This window comes from Mus caroli, chromosome 7 (genome assembly GCF_900094665.2).
Source record: "Mus caroli chromosome 7, CAROLI_EIJ_v1.1, whole genome shotgun sequence".
Taxonomy (NCBI): Eukaryota; Metazoa; Chordata; class Mammalia; order Rodentia; family Muridae; genus Mus; species Mus caroli.
Genome location: NC_034576.1, coordinates 11,668,663 through 11,691,002, shown reverse-complemented (window position 1 = coordinate 11,691,002; position 22,340 = coordinate 11,668,663). Strand labels below are relative to the sequence as shown.

The 22,340-nt window shown below is 42.0% G+C and overlaps 1 protein-coding gene across 2 annotated transcripts; it reads right to left on the bottom strand.

The window, feature by feature from the left end:
* Positions 1–5,287: 5,287 nt before the first annotated feature.
* Znf274 (zinc finger protein 274) lies at positions 5,288–21,154 on the bottom strand. Of its 2 annotated transcripts, none has more exons than XM_021165965.2 (8): positions 20,772–21,154; positions 20,409–20,488; positions 19,476–19,602; positions 18,710–18,805; positions 10,994–11,476; positions 9,022–9,110; positions 7,769–7,895; positions 5,288–7,472 (listed from the first exon to the last, which is right to left on the bottom strand). In XM_021165965.2, the coding sequence occupies exons 2-8, from the start codon at positions 20,451–20,453 to the stop codon at positions 5,944–5,946; spliced, it is 2,496 nt and encodes an 831-aa protein (XP_021021624.1). In that variant the 5' UTR covers positions 20,454–20,488; positions 20,772–21,154; the 3' UTR covers positions 5,288–5,943. The 2 variants fall into 2 exon arrangements, with proteins under 2 accessions (XP_021021624.1, XP_021021625.1); XM_021165966.1 differs by lacking the exon at positions 20,772–21,154 and adding an exon at positions 20,656–20,765 and having other exon boundaries at positions 5,944–7,472.
* Between the last annotated feature and the right edge of the window lie 1,186 nt (positions 21,155–22,340).

Here is a 22,340-nt window from a genome sequence, read left to right as displayed (position 1 = left end):
AATGGCCAAGAAGCACCTAAAGAAATGTTCAACATCCTTAATCATCAGGGAAGTGCAAATCAAAACAACCCTGAGATTCCACCTCACACCAGTCAGAATGGCTAAGATCAAAAACTCAGGTGACAGCAGATGCTGGTGAGGATGTGGAGAAAGAGGAACACTCCTCCATTACTGGTACAACCATTCTGGAAATCAGTTTGGTGGTTCCTCAGAAAACTGGACATAGTACTACGGAGGACCCAGCTATACCACTACTGGAAATATACCCAGAAGATGCTCCAACATGTAATAAGGACACATGTTCCCCTATGTTCATAGCAGCCATATGTATAAAAAGCCAGAATCTGGAAAGAACCCAGATGTCCCTCAACAGGGGAATGGATACCGAAAATGTGGTATATTTGCACAATGGAGTACCACTCATAAGACTTCTCAAAATCCTATTTTCTTTTCTCCCCTATTTTTGAAAATAGATTATTTTCCCACATAACATATTTGCACTAATGTTTCCCTTTCTTGACTTCTCTCAGCTAAACCCACCGCCTGTCCTGTCATGTTCTCTGCATTCTGTCTCTCATTAGAAAAGAACAGGTTTCTAAGAGTTAATAATAATTATCTCATCTTTAGCTCTGCAGCAGAATAACTGTAGCAGGTGAAACAATTCGTTGTTTCTTTGAGAAAATCAACAAGATAGACAAACCTTTATCCAAACTAAGTAAAAGGTGAATAGACACTATCCAAATTAACAAACTCTGAAACAAAAGGAGGCTATAACAACAGACATGGAGGAAATTCAGAGGAATCTAAAGGTGTACTTTAAAAACCTGTTCTCTGCCAAGTTGGAAAATCTAAAATAAATGGATAATTTTCTTGGTGCATGCCACTTACCAAAGTTAAATCAAGGTAAGATAAGAAATTCATATAGGGGCTGGTGAGATGGCTCAGTCGTTAAGAGCGCCGACTGCTCTTCCGAAGGCCCCGAGTTCAAATCCCAGCAACCACATGGTGGCTCAAAACCATCCATAACGAAATTTGATGCCCTCTTCTGAGGACAGCTACAGTGTACTTACATATAATAAATAAATCTTTTAAAAAAGAAATTCATATAGACTGTCATTCTTCCATTTGTGGCTGTCTCTCATTATTACCTAACTGCATATTCAAATTTAATATTAAAAATTGCATAGTTGGCTGTGGTAGTACATGCTTTCAATCTAAGCACTTCGGAGATATAGGCAGGTTGAACTGTAAGTATAAGGCTAGCCTGGTATGTATAGTGAGTTCCAGGACAGGTAGAGCTACATAGTGAGACTCTATCTCAAACAAGACTCACCCAAGACCCCTCCCCTCAAAAATGGCTGGGCCTGATGGCTCATACCTTTAATCCAGAACTTGGGAAGCAGAGGCAGGTGGATATTCATGAACTCAAAGCCAGCCTTGTCAATATAGCTAGTTTGAGGACAGCCAGGGCTACATAAGAGTGACCATGTCTCAGTTTTCCCAAATATAAATTTTACATTCCTATTTCTCATCAGCTATTTTTGGTAGTTTTTCAGTTTTCTCTGACCAACCTCTTCCATTTCTTGTAATGTAAAAGCCCAAGATTTATATTCTACTCTTCCGTCTCTAAATATGAGAAACAATTATGAGTAAATCTCATACATCCATTAAAAAGTGCCTTCATTTTTATTGTCAGAGTTCCAGATGTGGGATTCTACATGTAAGTAAGAATATGTGGAGCTTAATTTTTATTGGTCCTTGCTAAATTACCCTTCCAAACGGTTCTTAACAGGTTTGAGGTTGTAGACCGCATAATCACAATTGTTAATAAAAGAACACATTTAATTGGGAATGACTTACAGTTTCAGAGGATTAGTTCATTATCATCATGGGTGAAAGCATGGCAGTGTGCAGGTAGACATGATACTGGAGGAGTTGAGAGTGCTACATCTTGATCTGAAGGCAGTAGGAGACTGTGTATAGCTTGGACATATATAAGGACCTGAGCATAGCTTGAGCATATATAAGACCTCAAAGCATGTCCCCGTAGTGACATGCTTCCTCCAACAAGGCCACATCTACTGTACTAAGGACACACCTCCTAATTGTGCCACTCCCTAATGACCAAGTATTCAAACACATCAGTCTATGGGGGCCATACCTATTCAGAACACCACAGTCTTCCTCTTTGTACTAGCTGGAATTTTTGTTAATTTGATACAAGTTAAAGTCATTTTGAAAGAGGATTCTCACTTGAGAAAATGCCTTCATCAGATTAGATTAAAGGTAAGCCTGTTGGAGACACGTTTATCGTTAATGGTTGATGTGGGGGAGCCCAGCCCAATGTGGACAGTTGCACCCCTAAGCAAGGGGTCCTGAGTTCTATAAGAAAGGAGCTGAGCAAGTCACGAGGAGCACGCTGGTAAGCAGCACTCTTCCCTGGCCTATTTCAGTTCTTGTCCTGCTTGATTTTCAGCCTTGGCTTTCCCTCAATGAGGGACTGTGCTCAAGATGGATGTGTAAGATGAAACAAACCTTTTCCTCCCCAATTTGCTTTTGGTATTGTTCTATCACAGTAATAGGAAACAAACTAAGGTCCTTATAGAACTTCCAACTCTGCCTCAGAACTCTCTTCCCTGCCAGCTGGACCTAATGATTGAGAAGGTGGGTCCAACTGGACTCACCCTTTCCTCCCACTGGAAGCCCTTAGATCCTCTTTAAAACCCTAGATATGTTATCTCACCTTTCCAAGTTGGGAAAACGCCAGGTCAATTGGATCCCACCTGCTTATGACCAGCACAGGGTCTTTGTTGAAGACACTGATTGGCCATTGGTAACTCATGCTGCCCCCCCCCCCACCTCTTTAGTGGCTAGCTGGCCTATAGTGGTTCCAAGAGTGAATTCCAGAGTGACCATCTAGAGACCCAGGGTTCCAAAAGAACTTGAAGAAGCACCAGCTTAGCAATAGTGAGTTCTATCTTGGCAAGGATAGAAACTACCATCTGTCATTTTCTAAGCATCACTCACAGACTTAGTGAGAGGGGAAGCAGACTCACTCGTTTTTGAAGGGAGACCAGCCAGGTCATGGAAGGAATTCTCTGGGTAGGAAGGTCCACAGTTATGTTAGTCTTTACCTCCAAAACTTGAAAGTGAAGGCAGGAAGAGGAAGGCAAGGAGAGGCTGTATGTGTGGGACAGGGTCAATGAGAGATTTCTACTTGACTACTTACCATCTGAGAGCTTGAAAGGCAATCAACACACACAAAGTCAAGAGTCCATATACATCCAACCTATATTAAAATGGCCCCAGGCGTTCCACGTACAACTCTGTCTTCCTTGTTGATCCCAGAAACAATGGTCAGGAATAATCTGTATGGTCTCCAAATTTACCCACAGACCACCAAATAACAAAATGGCTGTTTTCTTCCAGTAATTTGGAATTGATCATTATATAGAATATATAGGCAAAACATATTTCTGAAGCTGCAGGTTGCACCTTCTGGCCAAAGGTTCTTCTATAGTCCTACATTTTTCGACTGCTCTTAGCTCGTCTTACTGTTAGGGATCCAGAAAAATAAGATTCTTGGGTTTTGATGTCTAGTCCAAACACTTGTTTCATATACAGTAGACAATAATGTGGAGTAATTTACCAGCTAACACACCTTTGGGCAAACTTAAGCCTCATTTCAAAAATATTAACAAACTTTATAATCAGGTTGTTTTTGTAGACAGGGTTTCTCTGTGTAGCCTTGGCTGTCCTGGAACTCACTTTGTAGACCAGGCTGGCCTCGAACTCAGAAATCCGCCTGCCTCTGCCTCCTGAGTGCTGGGATTAAAGGCGTGCGCCACCACGCCCGGCATAATCAGGTTGTTGAAACAATTAAAATGATATATGCCTCCCAGTGACCCTTTTTCTACACACTTGATCTTACAACACACAATGTACTCTCTGGTCCTGTCTTCAGGTCCTATTTGTTTCAGAGAAAGGTGAGGCATTCACCCAAGAGGGCATAATTATACCTACAATATAGAATTAATCCCAATGAATCTGGTGTGTATGCTGGAGTTGAACCCAGGGTTTCATAATAGGCAAAGCGCATGCTCACCCACTGAGCCACACGCCCAGCTCTAGAATATGTTTTCAAATGTAATAAAGAACATAAAAGAACAACTTGGAACTCTGGAGAAAGGGATGACATGGGATGTATATGACCTGGAGATAAAAAAAATTATGTGTGCCTGTGAGTATATATGAGTGCAGGTTCCAAGGGTCCAGAAGGTTCTAGATCCCTTGGAGCTGGAGTTACAAGTGGTTTTTGAGCCTTTAAATGTGGTTGACAAACTGGGTTCTTTGCTAAAGCAGCAAGAATTCTTAACCATGGAGCCATCTCTTCAACCCTGAAGAATTCTATAGTTTTGTGTGACTGAACACCATGGTATACATGTGGATGTTAGTGGACGACTTGCCAAGACTCAGTTCTCTTACCACTGTGTTTGTCCTAGGGATTAAAATCAGGTCATTAAGTTTGGTGGCAGATCCCTTTTACCAGCTGAGCCATATTGCTAGTCCTTTTCTCTTTTCTTTTTTTGGTTTTTCGAGACAGGGTTTCTCTGTGTAGCCCTGGCTGTCCTGGAACTCACTCTGTAGACCAGGCTGGCCTCGAACACAGAAATCCACTTGGATCTTTGCTTTTTTTGTTGGCCTGGATATCTATCTATCTATCTATCTATCTATCTATCTATCTATCTATCTATCTATCTAATCTATCTAATGGAATTTGAAAGTGAGCATCAAACACATGCCGTGGTATTGCCAGTGTTTTGTTGCTTACAGTGATGAACTTCTCCCATAACTGGTCTTTTAGGAAAGATGGTAATGCAAGGCCAGAGGATAGTCTCATGTGTTCCTAGATTCACTACAGACTACTGGACCTCTGAGCCTCCCATGATTCCTGGAGATTTCCTTCTACCTGTACACTAATCTGCTAGAACTGAGATCACCAACATAAAAGGCTGTTAATGGCCAGGTGGCTCACACCTTTAATCCTAGCACTTAGGAGGCAGAGGCAGGCAGATTTCTGAGTTTGAGGCCAGTATGGTTTACAGAGTGAGTTGTAGGACAGCCAGTCCTATCCAGAAAAACCCTGTTTTAAAAATCAAAAACAAACAAGATTATTAAGCAGATATTATTCAAGGTACCCTAGTGTAGTGTGTCTGGTAGAATTAATCTCTCTTCTCATATGTATATACATACACATATATTAACAAGAATGACTCACAGGCTATAGTCCAGCTAGTACGACAATGGCTGTTTATTAATGGAAGGTCTAAGAATCCCCAAAAATCCAGTAGTTGTTCAGTTCAGGCAGGATGTCTCAGGTGATAGATGCCAGAACCTGTATGTAAGCTCTAATGCAAGTGAAAGAATAGACTAGCTAGTGAGAACTAACAGGCAAAGAGGGCAGGCTTCTTTCTTCCAAGTCCTTTATATAGGTTGCCAGTAGAAGGTGCAATCCAGATTAAGAAAAAAATTCCTCAAAGGTATATTCAGCTGCTAGTGTTTAATTCCAGTTGTAGTCAAACTGATAACGAAAAATAGCTATCACAGCAGAAAAAAAAGTTCCACACAAATATAATAGCTTATTTAGCTACATACTTTTAGTTTTTTTCATTTACACATTTTATCCTGTATAGAAATATCAGTGCAATTTTTGGTACTTGACTTCTTAAACTTAGATGCATTTTTGGATATTTTATTTCCTTTTGAGGATAAATGAAGCAATTAAGAACTCCCTGATGGTTTCACTCACTGCCTGCTAGGTGGTGTCCTGAGCTGTCCTTAAGGTGTGGGGCTCTCCTTATTCAAAGCCTATCTATCATACTCAGTGTCTGCATAGTACATCTCAAGGCTGAAAAAAAAATAGTGCTTTGAAAGGCACAAAGGCTACAATTTGGGCTGCTTCTTGAATTTTATCCCATGTGTTTTCTGATGCCCAATAAGGTGTGAGCTCTGTGTGAATGCCTTCCCACACTTGGTGCACACATATGGTCTCTCGCCAGTATGAGTTCTCTCATGCCTGGTAAGGTGGGAACTCTGACGGAAAGCTTTCCCACAGCGCTCACAGTGGTAGGGCTTAGCTCCAGTATGAGTTCTCAGGTGCTGAGAGATGGCTGAGCGGTCATTGAAGGTCCTCCCACACTCTGAACACTCAAATGGTCTCTCTCCACTATGAATTCTAAGATGCTGTGTGAGGGAGGAGCTCTGAACAAATGCTTTCCCACAGGCCATACACATATAAGGCCGCTCTCCTGTGTGGATCTTCTTATGGACAGAGAAATACCTAGCATTTCGGAACAGTTTACCACATTCACTACATCGGCAAACTTGGCTCCCCTTGTGAATTTTTATAAAGGATATCTGCTGAGCGTGCCGGCTGATGGCTTTCCTACAATTGTTGGCTCTCCTGAGCCTTCCCACATCAGAACCTCTATAGTAAGTTTTTATATAGGGGCCACATTTTATGGAAGCATTGACTTCCCTGTCTTTTCCTCTTTCCGAGGTCTTTAGGTGATTTTTTACATAGGGGACATGTTTTTCAGAAGCGCTAAGTTCCTTGACTCTTTCCCCTTTAGAACCCTTCTGGTGAGGTTTTATATGTTTCCAGGAATTCCGGTTCCCTTGGACTTTACCTTCTTTATAGCCTTTCTGATGAATTTTTACAGGTAAGGCATGTGTCAAGATACTATTGTCACCGGCTCTCCCTACCTCAGACTCCATCTGGTGATTTTGTACAGATGAACCTTGTAACATGGAATTGTTACTTTCCCCAACTTTATGCCTTTCAGGGCCTTTCTGGTGAATCTTTGGAGGTGCATCAGGTACCATGGCATTGCTACTGTCCCTAAATGTACTCTCTTCAGAGCCAGTGGCTTTCTGGTAAACTTTTGCAGGCACAGTAAGTGTAATGGGATCTCTACTGGCCCCAGGTTTTCCCTGCTCAGAACTCTGTTGCTGGCTTTTTATAGAGGAGCCATGTGTCACAGGATTGCTGCCACTCCCGCTTTGCCACTCCACAGAGTCCTTCTGCTGATTTCTTATGCGTAAACCTCGTGTCATGGAAATGGTGTTTGTCCTGCCTTTCCTCTTTCCAGTGCCCTTCTGCTTAACTTTTACATGCTTTCTAGGAAGAACTTCATTGAGTGAGTCCTGGCTTTTGTGACGACTAGTTTGGTCTTGAGACTTGGAGCTTTCAGAGAACTTCTTCTGAGGATGGCCTTTTTCCAGTAGATTCCCCACTTGATTTGATTCTATGGTGTGCATTTCTTTGACCCCATCTTGTGAGATACTTTCAAAGACAGTAGACTGGGTACCATTCCTTGAGAGATCTTTTGTGTTTGGGTCATGAATTGGTTTTACCACAGGAATGGGAGAGTCTGGAGTTAACTCTCTGTCTCCCAATGTAGGCTCCCACCCTGAAAGAAACCAAAAGATATCCATATTGCAGTTATAAGTACCAGAATGACAGCATTAAAAAATAAGGTTACATCTTCTCAAACAGTCATTCAGTCTAGGGAGTGACAAGCTGTGAAGCAGCAAAACCAGGAGCTTTCTCATTCCCCCAGATAAACTAGACCTGAGGCTGCCTACCAATGCAGGGTCAGTTTCAGATAAAGATCCTGGACAGAGACTCCTGAGAGCACAGCTGGGTAGAGAAAAACTGAGAGATCTGGGGGACCCCATGGGTTTCTAAATGTAGGAATGGCCTTACCCACAGAGACCAAGTTGTCCAAGGTCTCTAGCATCACGTCATGATACTCAGTCCTCTGCGTTGGACCTAGTAGCCGCCACTCCTCCTGACTGAAGTCTACAGCCACATCCTGGAAAGTCACCGGCTCCTGTAATGTTATAAAAGTTTGATGTTTGCCAGTGTGGGTAGAAGGCTGGCCACTGGGACATTCTACCACACATAGGGACTTCTCTGCTTTGGTGGCTTACTCAGAGACAATGACTTTTTTTGACCCCAAAAGAGATCCACAGGGTATTTCTCCAAACTAAAGTCTGGGTCCCAAGCTGGTAGGCAGAGTTCCTGATTGACAAAGAGCTACAAGTGCAATAAGCATGCTACACTGATCTTACTAGCATCTGTATTAAGCCTGCATTGTAATGACAACATTCCTCCAAAGGACCTTCTCTTGTCTACAGGACAAACAGCCTTGTCCTGTAGTGTAAAACCTATAATGTTAATGGATAGGTCTGACCTATGTGTAATATTCACCTATGCTATGTCAGTTTCTTATGAGCAGCTACGGATTCTGAAAGGAGGACTCTCCCATCTCACCAACTTGCCTGGATCTGGGAGGTATTTTGCCCAGATGCAGCAGAGCCTAGCTTAGAAGGAACAGAATAGAGAGCAATGAGTCTGGGATCAGTTTCTTCCTATTCCCAGGTAGCAGCCCTGCTTGAAGCCTAGCCCACACTGCCCATTATATGAGAGCCAACAATTCAATCACATACCTGAGCCAATATAAACCATTTGTAAGGAAAAGAGCCATATACACACTAATATTACTAATACCATATACATAATACCCAATCATGCCATATACACACCATTATCCTGGCTTACAGGGCTAATCCTATTGCATGGCCATCACTTAGTTCTGAGACTGATCTGAGCCTACGCTGTTTCCCTAATTAAGTGTCTCCAGAGGACAAGGGCTCACTCATTCTAACTAGGGTACAATGTCGTCCTTACAAACTGCCTGTGATTCTTCTGGTTCTTATGTCCCTCAGTCTTGATTCTTGGACTCCTACTGTTTGCTTTCTCTATGCCCATCACAATGTCAGGAGGGTTACCCTTCACACTTGGGTTTTTCAGAATTCCACTTAGGCCCAAGAACTCAGAAAGTTAAAGTGGCCTATCTTCTGTGAAGCCTTGGCAAGGCTCAGTGTAGAAAGCACATCTGAGGGGTGGTCCCTTAAAGGAAGCTGTGACCAATGGAACAAAAGGTTCTTACTTACCTCAGGTGGAACAGTAACTGGTAAGGTGGCCAAATCCTTCCTTTTCTCCTTTAGTTGATCAGTGGCCTCACTAGAGCAGGCAAGCCAAGCTGGAGAAGATGCCACATAAAGAGTTAATGAGGTGGTAGCCCTCAGGCAGGCAGAACTCCCAGACTTACAACCCATGACCTATGCATACCTGTGCCTCTTGATGGTCTATGTTGACCTCTTCACAACATAACTGGATGGGCCCAGTGTGTTACTCTGCCTGGACCACTTGGAGACTGGTGTCTCTACTATACAAACCTTTTGCTGTCTCCCCATTCCAGTATCTGTCTTAGGCTCTGGCTTCTGAAGCAATGGCCTTTTCTGTAGAGGTCAAGTCTGTTTCTAGTCTCCAAGCCCTTATCATGCTGCCTCAGAGAAGAGAAGGATCGTCCCTTGGTCATAAAATGTGTACTCATTTGTGCTTCTGGTCATATTAAACATCCCTGGCCGGTACTAACAGCCCTTCCAAGGATTCTTTCAGGTCTAGCCTTCCTCGTGTGTCTCCACTCTATGGGCTTTTACCATGCTGATTCTACTCCAGCTAGGACAGGGACAAATGACATAACCATGCTATCCCTTCACCTTCACGGACTCTGGTAGATATGGGAGACCATACACTTTTAGAGCAAATGAAGCTTTTTGTGTTTGGAAGCCTTAATGGCAATGAAGTCAGCTGAAGGCAGCCAAATGAGATGGATGAGGGGATGGGTTGAGGCTCTTATTGAATCTCTAGGTAGAAGTGTACCTAGAGTTAGAGCATCCTGGAACTCTTCCAGTAAGGTTTCCTTCCTGGAGCCACTTTCCAGCTTTTTTGGTGTTTGTAAGTACAGTGTATGTGCATGTGTGTTTGGGTGCATGCAGAGGCTAGATGAGGATGTCTGGTGTTCTAATCCATCATGCTTTACTATGCCAATGTGAGACAGTGTCTCTCACTCAACTTGTAGCCAGGTTGGAGGCCAGGAAACCTGAGTAACTTTCCTGTTTCTACTCACTATAATAGTGTGGTTAGGCATGTATGACCATGCCCCATTTTTTTTTTTTTTTTAATGTAGCTTTTGGGGGGAGTTGAACTCCAATTAATTGTCATAAACTGCCTCACTCCCCAAATCCTGGGTATTAAAGCCAGAATGCTGTGCCACTCCTGGGTGAAAGCCCCAGTCCATTTCTATTTTGAGACAGGGTCATGATAAATTGTTCACACTGACCTTGAACTCATTTGTAGCTCAGACAGGCCTTGACTTAGGCTCTTGAGTATCTTAGATTATAAGCCTACATCATCAGATCTAGTAAAATATATTAAGGTTTCAGAGACCAGAGCTCTGGCATCAGCCTCACTGGCTTAAAATCAAGATGTTAACAGGGCTATGTTCTTTTTGGATATAAGGAAGAACTCATTCTTTGCCTTTTCAACTTCTACAGGCTACACAAGATTCTTGGTCAATGTTTCACTGGGACATCCATCCTGCCTCTTTTCTTCACTGCTCTCATCACAGCAGGTTTCAGTGACAAAAGCAGCCTCCATAAACTCCACCTGTATCCTGACCTTTTCACCACCTTAGTACCATATGTGTATTTACTTGTCACATCCCACCCTTTCCGTAGGCCCACAGGCTCAGTCAACTCTTGAGTCCTCCCTCAGTTAGGACTTCATTCATAGCCCCTTCAAAGAACTGGAAGGCTCGCTCTGTGTCAGGGATCCCAACAGGATAAAGGGGGAAAAGCATTGTATCTGAAAGCTTCCACTGAAGCGCATAGAAGGTTTTTGTTTGGGTGAACAGGGCTGGATACCAAATACTTTAGGTTTCCATTTATTCTAATCTGGTAACATGCACGTTATGGATGCTTGTGGTCTGGAATGGGACATCCTCAGGTACCCCAGCACTCCCCATTCCCTCACAAAGGCTTCCCAGAGATGTTTGTCACCTCACCCTTCCAGGACACTCACCATCGTCCTTAGACACTGAGGTCATATTCTCCAACAAAGCCACCACCGCTTTGCAATCTTCTGGGTGCTGTGACTCTACCCATACCCGAAACTTCTCAGGCAGTGCATTCAGGAACTGCTCGAGCACCAGCAACTCTAGGATCTGCTTCTTTGAACGTGTACTGGGCTGCAGCCACTGGTGACACAGCTTACGAAGCTGGGACATAGCCTTCTGGGGACCAGCTGACTCTTCATACTGGAAATGTCGGAACTTCTGGCGAGAAACTTCAGTGTCAGTCAAACACTTGCTTGGCTGTTGAGGTTGCTTACGGTTACCTGGGTTCAAGTCTTCTCCACTTTCTGGATAGAGGGATTGAATCAGGGCATTCCGAGGACCAGCCACATCCTTGTTCAATGTAAGGACCTCAACAACCTTGATCTTCATCAGGGGACTCTCAGAAGGAAAGGAATTCATTCCAGGGTCTGGAGAAGGCCAAGAACATTCTAAAAGACAAAACCAGAACAAAAGCTAGGCAATGTGGCACATTCTTATAATCACTGTTCTTGGGAGGCGGAGGCAAGAGGGGGATGACTCTTAAGGGTCTAGCCTGAGCTACAGATTGAGTTATAGGCCAACTAGAGTCACAAAGACAGACTCATCTAAAAAATATACACAAAACCAGGCTGCGCATGTAGCTCAGTTGGTAAGAATAATGTAGCATATCCCCAGAAATGTATTAAAACCAGTCACTGTGATGCATGCCTGTAACCCCAGCACATAGGAGATAGAGGCAAGAGGATCAGATGTTTAAGGTCAAGCCTGGCTACACAGTAAGGTTAAGGGCAGCCTAAGATATGTGAGTGACAGTTCCATTCATATGTTTTAAGAAATACAAATACTGTTTTATTAAGTATATAAGGAACTGGCTCATTCTTATATTAAAATGTACTATCATCAAGTTACATGCAGTGCAGAGTATCTGTATGGATTTCCTTCCTTTCCATTCTTCTTCTATATAGATTTTTAAAACCTGTCTTTTATTTTACACATCACAGGTTGTTTGTATTTTGTCTAAAAAAATTCATGCAGAATTTGTTTTTTCCTTTCCTTTTCAATTTTTCTCTCTTGGCCTAGGTCCTAGCCCTAAAGGACTGCTTAATCACTGAGGTGTATCAACTAGGACCCACACTCTTTTGAGATAGGGCAGCCAACCCAGCTAAGATGTTCTTCTTAGCTCCTGAGCACAGGGACTCATGACCATACCTGGTTTATGTGATGCTGGGGATTCAATTCAAGACCTTGTGCATGCTGGGCAAATACTTTGCCAACTAAGGCACACCTGCAGTCCCTCTTTTTGCTTTTTATTTGAGGACAAGCAATTACCCAGACTGGCCTTGATCCTGCATTAGCTTTCCAAGTAGCTGGGATTATTGGCCTATTTGTTTCTTGCTTAAAAAAAATTTTTTTTTTTAAAAAAACTTCTTCAAATGGATGTCTCCCCTTCATCACCCACAATGTTTGCCTCAAAGCTCTGTTCATTGGTTTTAGCAATGTATTGCAGGCTTTCCAGTGACCCTAGATTTTAAGTGTGGATGCTAGAGAATGATATCTATTTAAGAGAACCATGACATACATATTTGAGATAGATAGACAGATGTTATACAAAGGTTCCAGAGAACAAACACATGAAAGAGAACATGTATTCTTGAACAAAAATAAACACACCATGAAAATACTCTACTGGACTAGACTATAGCCCAGCAGTTCTCAACCTATGAGTCATGATCTTTTTGGGGGTTGAGTGACCCTTTTCCAGAGGTTCATAACAATAACAAAATTACAATTATGAGGTAGCAACAAAAATAATTTTATGGCTGAGGGTCACTATAAAATGAGGAACTGTATCAAAGGGTCACAGCATTAGGAAGGTTGAGAACCACTGGTCTAGCCAAGATAAATACTCTATAGATTCTGGACTCTCAAACAAATCTATAAATCTGAGCATTATGTCTCTGTAACACTATCTGCCTCAAGATTTCCCTTATTCTCTCAAAGTGTGGGCTCATTGAAATTATCTTTGAAGATACACTCTTGTTTCTTGGGGTTTCTTCAGTTATTCATTCACTCTGTGGTACCTTCTTACTAAAGGCCAAGTAATTCAATCATATTGCTAGTTGGAATTTATAGAATGAGTTTTGTTCTTTATTTTTTTTAAGGCCCCTGACATTTTACTTTTTTTATTCACTGTAATCCTTTCTAATTGTGTATTTGCTCCTTCTCAGATAATGTAGGAGTGAAAGCTGATGATTTTCTCAGAGATTACATCCAAAGGGTCCTTGCCCATATGAGTCCTCTGTTACAGAATCCAATGAGGACTCCTACTGAAGTCTTCCACATTGTCATATTTACAGGGATCCCTGCCAGAGCTTTCAATGCTCAGTGGCTTCCTAATATCAATTACATTCTTAAGACTATCCCTAGTACAACTGTGATACCAAATAAGAGAACTACATATGAAAGTGCTTCTATATCATATAGATTCTCATGGCTTTAGAGTTCTCAGATGCTATTATTTAGTGTAAGAAAATTGTATTTTTGTGGGGTGAGGGTGGGGCTCTAGTGCAAGTTCTCTCAAGGTAAAACTAACTTAGGTCAGAGGTTGTTCCTACTCCAATCACACTTTTGAGATTTCGTCCCTTAGAGGAGTTCTCAGATATTGAAAATTTCACAAAAGAGTCCCATTCATGTCTTTACAGATTAATATCCTGTTTTAGCCGTCTAACAGTTAAGGTGGTCCAAGATGAAACTGGGCTTTCTCACACTAAACATATTTACTGCACTTTTTTTTTATATCACCCTCCCCATACACACCCTAAGGATCTCAAAGAGAAATTCATAAAAGATGAGAGAAAATGTGTTCTTGAACAAAAATCAATAGTATTGGACTAGGCTCTATCCAAAATACATGATCACTCTAGATTCTAGACACTCAACAAATTGATAAGGTCCTCAGAGGTCTGTAGTGAAATTCCTTGATTTTCTACATATATGTATTCTAATACATAATACTGTTGTATGAGTATTTCTTTCATTCTCTACATGTTTGCTCGAGCATGTGGCCATTCTCAGGCTATACAAAGAGTATCTGCCTCTCTTCCTCAAATAAAAGAGAAATTACTCTTATAAGGTTCCTGTTTCATTTTTTTAAGTTGACAATATTCAAGTTTGGGGCTGGAGAGATGACTCAGCAGTGAATAGTACTACCTATTTTTTTCCAGAGGACCTGAGTTTCATTCCCACTACACATATGATGATTCAAAATCATGTGTAATTCCAGTCCCAGGGAATTAGATGTCCTCCTTTGGCCTCTGTGGGAACTTCATGCACATAGTGTATAGAAGAACACACAGGCAAAACTACACATATGCAAAGGAAAAAAATAAGCATTTTTGCAGGTTCTACTGTGATTATGACTTATTCACCTACTAGTTAATCTCTTTCTCCTTTATTTCTTGATAGGGTCTCACTATGGTACTTTGGTATTCTCCAATTCCTAAGAGATCAGCCCTCCTTTGCCTCTCAAGTGCTTTGATTTAAGGTATGAGCCACCATGCCTGGCCAATAGTGTCTTTTATGCATTGCTTCTAATGATTAAGTTTAGTTAACTTTAAAGTGCCCCACTTTAGGGATATACATGTGGATGTGATTTTTGGAATGGCCACAGAATGACAACTGAATATATGAACACAACCTAATTTATTTTCCCATATTGCCTTCACAGGATCTTATTCAACTCAAAGCTCTTTTGAGGATAAATGATATTTGTCTTAGAAGTTAACCATTTTCTCATATTACCTCACCAACAACATTCCATGCTGTCATTCTAGCTGGAGAAGCTTGTAAGCTTAGTTATGAAAAAGAAGTTGAACTTTGGATTCAATCTCACTTTTGTGCATTAATAAATTCTGCACACTATTGTTGGTACACTAGTGAAGAAGTGTTTTTTCATTTAATAGTAATATATGACATTTAAAAATCTCATATTTTTATTTGCTACCTGGACCTCTTGAAGTTCAAACAAGCAATTGGCTCGGCAAACCTCCTTGGATATGTCTTTGGTCCCTTTTCATCTATGATCTATTGACAAGATAAGTAGAGACTTGGCATAGTTTAAATCCAACTTTCAAGGTAAACACTATTAGGTAGTTCTTCACATGATTAGTGTAAAGTTTTACCTAACATTATGTCATTATGGAGAGGAAAAGGAAACCACAGTTCCACTCCTTAGAATAGTTTATGCCTTTAACACCTTTAAAATAAGTTATTTCCAAAAATACAGCCTAAGTTTCCTTTGCAATACATGGCTGGGGATGTATGTAGCCCAGTGGCAGAGTGCTTGCACAGAACATACAAGGCTCTGGGATCAGTCTCCAGCACCACCAAGAGTGCTTGTAGTAAGCATACAGATTATGAATAACAGCCACAGGAAATCCCTTCAAGGCTTCCTTCACCCATAGGAATTCTTAGCAGCTTTTTGGTCCAGTTTAGCGAATTACTTATTTAGATCCACTGAGTCTACCTTTGAGTCAAACATACTCTTTAATTCTCCCCAAACCAGCTACTACTCTCTCACGGCAGGCATCATCATTTCAACCCTGGAGACTACTGGTGCCCGCTTCTTTTCTCCATCTCTGTCCTGACACAACTTTTTCTTTACAAACCAACCAGCATGAGCTGTGAAAAGCCATGTCACACCATTCCTCCACAATCAAAGTCAAACTTCCCTACAGCTGATGTGGCCAGGTGCCTTCTGCTAACTTAACCTGCATGTTCTTGTATTTTGGTTTCCTAGTCCTAGCCTCAAAATTTTCCTATTTCCATCATACAGGAATGGTTTTTCATTCACTAGTAAGTACTAGATGAATATTTACTCATTCAGATGAACGTTGATGTGAAACTAAACATCATAACTAAAGATGGCAGCAGGTGGAGATCTGACAGGTGAACAGGGTCAGAAAGTGACCTGATGCTACTTCACCAGAGCATAAAAACACAAAGAGAAGCATTCAGTGGCACATGGTGTGCTTTAGAGCCAAAATATAAATTAAAAAAAAAATTGAAGATTGCAAAAAGTGAAAACTATGTCTTTTATTAATATTAACACAAAAATACAACCTTATAGCAAGACATTTCTTATATCTACTATGTTACCACTTTGACATAGTGATTTAAAGGGGGAAAATTATTATGAAAGATTCTTCCAATCACCTTGGAAGATTCTGCAATGGAAATAGGTATTTTCCTATTTATCATATAGTAATGATTTTTTTCATTCATTAGAAAGCACTAGACGAATTTTTATTCATTCATATGAGTGTTGATGTGAAACAAAGCATAATCTAGCATCATGCTCATCAAAACCTACACATTTTCCTATATGCCACGCTTTACTTTCAGAGTCATGTTTTGGATATGATGATGGAACTATGTAATTGTTGAAAGCAAAGAAAAAATTAACAACACCCATAGACTCATATGTTTGAATACTTGGTCCCAGTTGACTGACCTGTTTGGTAGGATTAGAAGTTGGGGCCTTGCTGAATAAGGTGTCCCCTGGGGGTGTTTCCAAAGCTCATGCCAGTCCCCGTTAGCTCTCTCACTGCCTTCTGCTTGTGAAATCAGACGTTTACTCTCAGTTACTGCTGCAGTGCCATGCTACCCAACTAGGATGGTCTAATACTAATAATAATCCTTTGAAACTGTAAGCCCCCAATTACATGGATCTACAGATATGGAGTTTACCTTGCTTAGTTTTGATTAGGCCCAGTAGTTCCTCACTTTCCCTCTTCTGTAATGGAAATATATTCTGTGCCATTGTATGTTAGAAGAATGTAACTTGCGTTTTGAATTTTAACAGGGTTACAATTAAAGAGATTGCTTTGCGTCTCAGAGAAGACATTGAAATTGTATGAGTGCAGTGCCCTCAGAAGACAGAAGAGGGCGTCATGTAACTCCTTAGACTGGAGTTGCAGATGGCTCTGAGTTGCCATGTGATTGATAGGGCTCTGCAACATAACCAATGCTCTAACCACTGAGCAATCTCTCCACCCTCAAGGCTATGAACTTTTAAAATGTGGAGACTGTGAAAGGCTATGGGGACTTTTGAAGTTGGACTGAATACATACTGCACCATGGGCTTACGAGGCCAGCAAACGGGTTGTGGTGATTTGAATGAGAATGGCCCTCTAGGCTAATATATTTGAATGTTTGGTTCCAGGTTGGTGGAACCATTTAGAAGGATTAGGTGTTGCCCTGGAGGAGGAGCTGTGTCACTGGGGTTGAGTTTTGAGGTTTCAAAAGTCCATGCCATTCCCAGTTAGCTTGAGCTCTCTCTAGCTGCTTCTGGCTTGGGAATTAGGAAGTAGGCTCTTAGCCTGTTGCTGTGCTCTTCACCATGATGGTTATGGACTTACCCACTGAACTACACGCAAACCCTCAATTAAATGCTTTTTCTTGTATCCTGGTCATGGTATATCTTCACAGCAATAGAAAAGTAATTAAAACCTCAATGTCAAGAGGATTTGGCAGCATGTAGGCTCATATGAACAACCATGCAAGGATTAATCAGAACAGGTAATAGCAATGATTAAGTCCAATCAAATTTAATGTACATTCTAACACCTTTTCTCAACTAATCTAGACAAACAGGTCTTTATCTGGAGGATTAAAAGACATCTAAGATTTCTTTGTTTTTTTTGTTTGTTTTTTTAAAGACGGTTTCTCTGCATACTCCTGGCTACCCTGAAACTTGCTCTGTACACCAGGTGGGCTTAAATTTACAGAGATCCAACTGCCTCTGTTTCCCAAGTGCTGGGATTAAAGGTGTGTGCTACCACTACCTGGCCAAGATTACTTTTTTAAACTACAGGGGTATAGAAATTTATTAAAGTTCATTAATATACAATAAAATGTGTCACATTATGGCATGCACCCAGAAAGGGGGAAAAAAAAATCAAAAATCAAAGCCCAAGAACACAGAAGAGGCTTCTGTGCTATGACAATAGTAATTTAGTCTACAGAAAGATGCTGTTTTCAACAACAACAGAAGAAGATCTGAATTTTTTGGGGGGCTCAAGGATTTTATGCCCACTATATATAAAGTGAAACCAGATAAATAGAACAACAACAAAAAAGGTAAAAATGTTCAAGTTTACAAAAGTATTCAGACAATATGCCTATGTGCTTAAAAACAACAACAAAGAAAAACTTAGAAGAGAAATAAAAACAGGAACCAGTGGGGTAACACACATATGTAATTCCAGAACTTCCAAGAGCAAGGGATAATCAGAAATTCATATCCTTAGTTAATTAATAGGTTGGAGGCCAGCCTGAACTACTTAAGACCTTATCTCAAAACAAAACAAAAATCTAAAACAACAAAACGCCCAACACAAACCCTACCACCACTACACACTAACGCCAAATATCACAACCTCCACCCCTAAATAAAGACTGGAGCTGAGTATGTTAGTTCAAGTGGTAGCATGTCTGCTCTGCTCATCATGTGAAAGGCCCTGGGCTTAAACACTAGCATCATGAAAAAAATGACTGCAGACTGGAAACTATCCTATTTATTATGACATGCTACCTGGATTCTCATTCTGCTTAGAAGACGTTAGTCTTGGAATAACCAGAAGATTCACCCCTTTGGACACTCCCATATGCCTGGCTCTTACCTGGAAGAGTATCTTGAGGAATTTCTCTCTGCATTGGCCAGCAGTCTTCGGCTTCTTCTAACTGAGATATCACATATGGCTTGGAAAAGTGATGCTCTGCTCAATGGAAAGGAGACAGGGCTTGGAGGTCTGCTTAGAGAAAATGCTGTCCCGCTGCAACATCCTCTCCCCTCCTTCCCCCATGCTGGGACATGAAAGCTTTTGCTTCCCTGCTAAATTTGACAGTTGAAAAAGAACTGGTCAGGACTATCAACTTTTGTTTCTGCTTAAACAGAGACACAAAGCTTAGAGACACAGCTATGAAATAACCAGGGAGGGCAGAAGACCTCCTAAGAATCACAAAGAAGTCACAATTTTGATGATAACCCTGAGCTGCTGGACAATGATATATTTTATGTTTGACAAGCCATAAAAATTATAGCCAACCGTCACTACAGCTACAAACATCTCTTAAATACTGGAATCCTCCAGTATTCAGGAACTCTGAAGTATTGCTTGGATGAAACTTCTGAAGTCATACTGAAAAGCTGCCTTTTCCCTCTCTACCAAGCTCTACACTCCCTTAACACTACTTCTCCTCTGGTCCCTCTAGCCTGAGCCCAAGCACTTACAGTTCAGGGGTACCACACATCCGGAATTGGGGTAGGGGCAGGTAGAGTCAAGACTGGCATTGAACTTCCAATCCTCCTCCACCTCTGAAGTGCTGGAATTGAAAGCGTGCTCCACCCACCCAAACAGATCTTTATTAAAGTGGAGGCTGCCTTACCCACTGAAATCATGTTACTGTAGTTCTCCATCATGATTTCCCTGTACAGGCACTTCTGTTGGAGGTCCAGCTGTGCCCACTCTTCCTTGGTAAATGTCAGTGATACATCTTCAAACTTTACAGATTTCTAAAAGGCACAAGATGCAGTTCAGTCATGGGTTTTCCTCTTCTACAGTGACAGAAAAATAGGAAGGCTGAGCAGGATGACCCAGTTACATTTTACTTATCCTATGTTCCTTTGTCTGAATCCTTGAGCAAATCAATCTGACACTAATCAGGGGACAAGTGAGACCTGTGGTCTATGAAAACCTGTTCATTTCTCACTAAGCAGGGGATAGGACTGTTGGTTCCTATCTATACCTCTTTTCTTGTTTTTGAATTGTCACTTCCTTAAAGTAGTTGCTGAAAACTAAACATGAGCTTCTTATCTTCTTACACCTGTTGGTTTCTTTCACCAGACCCTTAGCTAAAAAAAAAAAAAAAAAAAAAAAAAAAAAAAAAAAAAAAAAAAAAAAAAAAAAAAAAAAAAAAAAAANAAAAAAAAAAAAAAGATAGAAAAGGACTGGTGAGATGGGCTCGGTGGGTAAAGATGCCTGCTACCAAGCCTGAGTTTGACTTATCTTCAGGATTCATATGGTGGAAGAAGGGTAGCGATCCGGAAAGGTGCCCTCTGTCCTCTACAAGCAGGCAGTGGCACACACGTGCATACCCCCACACAAAATAAATGTAATAGTATTGTTTTTTAATTAAAAAGCCTCAATCTGGCTTGCCAGTTCCTGGTTCAGAAATCGATTTGTTTGTTTCTTCTATTCTAACCACCCTCTTGGGCAGTCCTCCAACTCCTCCCGAAACTCAATGGTATTTGAGAACAAACGTCTCACCACTAGCCGGCCCCTGAGCCGACTCAAAAGTTGAAATGAAGCCTTTACTCACATGGGGCCAGGTTGTTGGAAGCGTGGAAGCCATACTGTCCTCCATGTTCTCTCCCAGGAGTAGGCAGAATGCTGACGAAACTGAAAGTGGAAGAGGGGGGCACTAAGGAATGTGCCCAGTGGCTCCCCCACCTCTGCCCATATCCCACCCCTCAGCAGGACATGACCAGTCCACCCCAAAATTGCAAAGTGCCCAGTGAGTCCTCTTCCCGACTCCCATAAGCCCACAAGACAGGTTCCCCTCTAACCGAGAGGGGACAGCTGATGTCATCTAATCCAAAAGGCGGTTGGTTTTCTTAAACTGTGTTCCTTATTTAGAACTCGATGTCTTCCTTAGGATTCGTCCGGACCCACGACTACACACCTTCTCCCGGGTCCGTAGAAGCCGACACTGGGTTCCAGAGGTTGCAAATAAAACAGAAGATGGGTGATGCCCCCGACGGGCTTTCACGCAGCGCTACGATTGCCGAAAGACACAATGGCGCTCGCCCGTCGGTCTTGTCCCGAACTGCGTCAGCTCACGGGTCCGGACTACAACTCCCAGACGCCCCCGCGGACGTCGAGCGGCAGCAATTAGGCGGCGTTTGTCTTGTTGGCGGGCGAAGCCGAAGTCCGTAGGAGTGTGTTACTGACTGCTAAAGAACTAGGATGAAGCCTTTGAAGAAGGATACTAAGACGCTGAGCACCAGTACCTCTGTGGACAGAGACCGAGGCTAGGAGAGAGTCGAACCCACTAACAGGAGCAAAAGAACTTGGACAAAACGGAAGCTAGGCATGGGCAAGGGGATGGGCCGGAAGTGCTGGTGTTAGATCGGCTGAGCGAGGCAAGCCGCGTAGCAGGGCAAGGAAGGCGGAACGAGGGGACAGATGGAACGTACGGCTCTACTAGTGTAGAGGGGGAGGGAATCCGGATTGGGGCTGACTGTGGGTCGGAGGCAAGAGAAGACAAAGTCATTTAACGGAGTTTCCTGTGGGGAAGGAGAAAAGGATGCAATCTTGCTGAAGTTTCACCGGTACCCTTAAAGGGAGAGGAAGAAAGCCATTAGGCATCGGAATTAAAAGTACTCAAATTTCTATGAGAGGACAGGCGTTTGCGTCCAGATTAGTAGAGTGGGCAGGGTTGTGTGGTCTGGGCAGGGTTGTACGGGCTTATAACGTTTAGGTGGGAAGTATGGAGACCTGGTGGACTTGAAATATGGTAGGCTACCCTAAATGTCCTCTCCAGTTTTCCCCAGCAGAGGAAGGGGTGTGGTGAGAATCCTGGAATTTTGGTTTCTTGGAAAAACAAACAAATATTATAAAATATTATTTTGTTTTGATTCCAGGTATAGGGATGTGGGGCTGCTTCAGACTGCCTGTAGCAGCTGACCGTGATTTGTTTTGTGCTCTAGCAGAATCGTGGTTCTGTCTGTAGCAGATAGTTTTTGTGATTGTGTTATATTTGGAATTCTGAGAACTTTTCAGAGAGTATATTAATGTTAGGGCCCGATAGGTTAGGGGCTGGGCTGGACCAATTGGTTGTATAGGGAGGAGGTTGGTTGTGGTTTGTTAGTAGCTGAGGTCTAGTGTTAAGGGGTAAAAAGGGGGCATGGATAAAGATGGGAGGAAGAAGAGAACCCACAAAGGTGCAAAGGCCAGCTACAAAGGGACATGGAGGATCAGAGTTGTATGAGGAAAACTAAAATTACACTCAGTCCCAGGGATGCTAACTGTAAATATCCATACATGTGGAGAGCTCTTGGGACTGCTTCTAGGAATTGGGCAGGAATTTGACATTAGGCGAGGACACGGAAGTAGGCTCAGGCAAGAATTTGACTTGGGGCTAAGATCTAGATCTTGATCGTCTTGTACGTCCCTGAATACCACAGGGCTTTGTTTATTGCCTTGCTTGTGCCTTGACTTAGAACTGACCTTATTCTTTGCATGTGCTTAG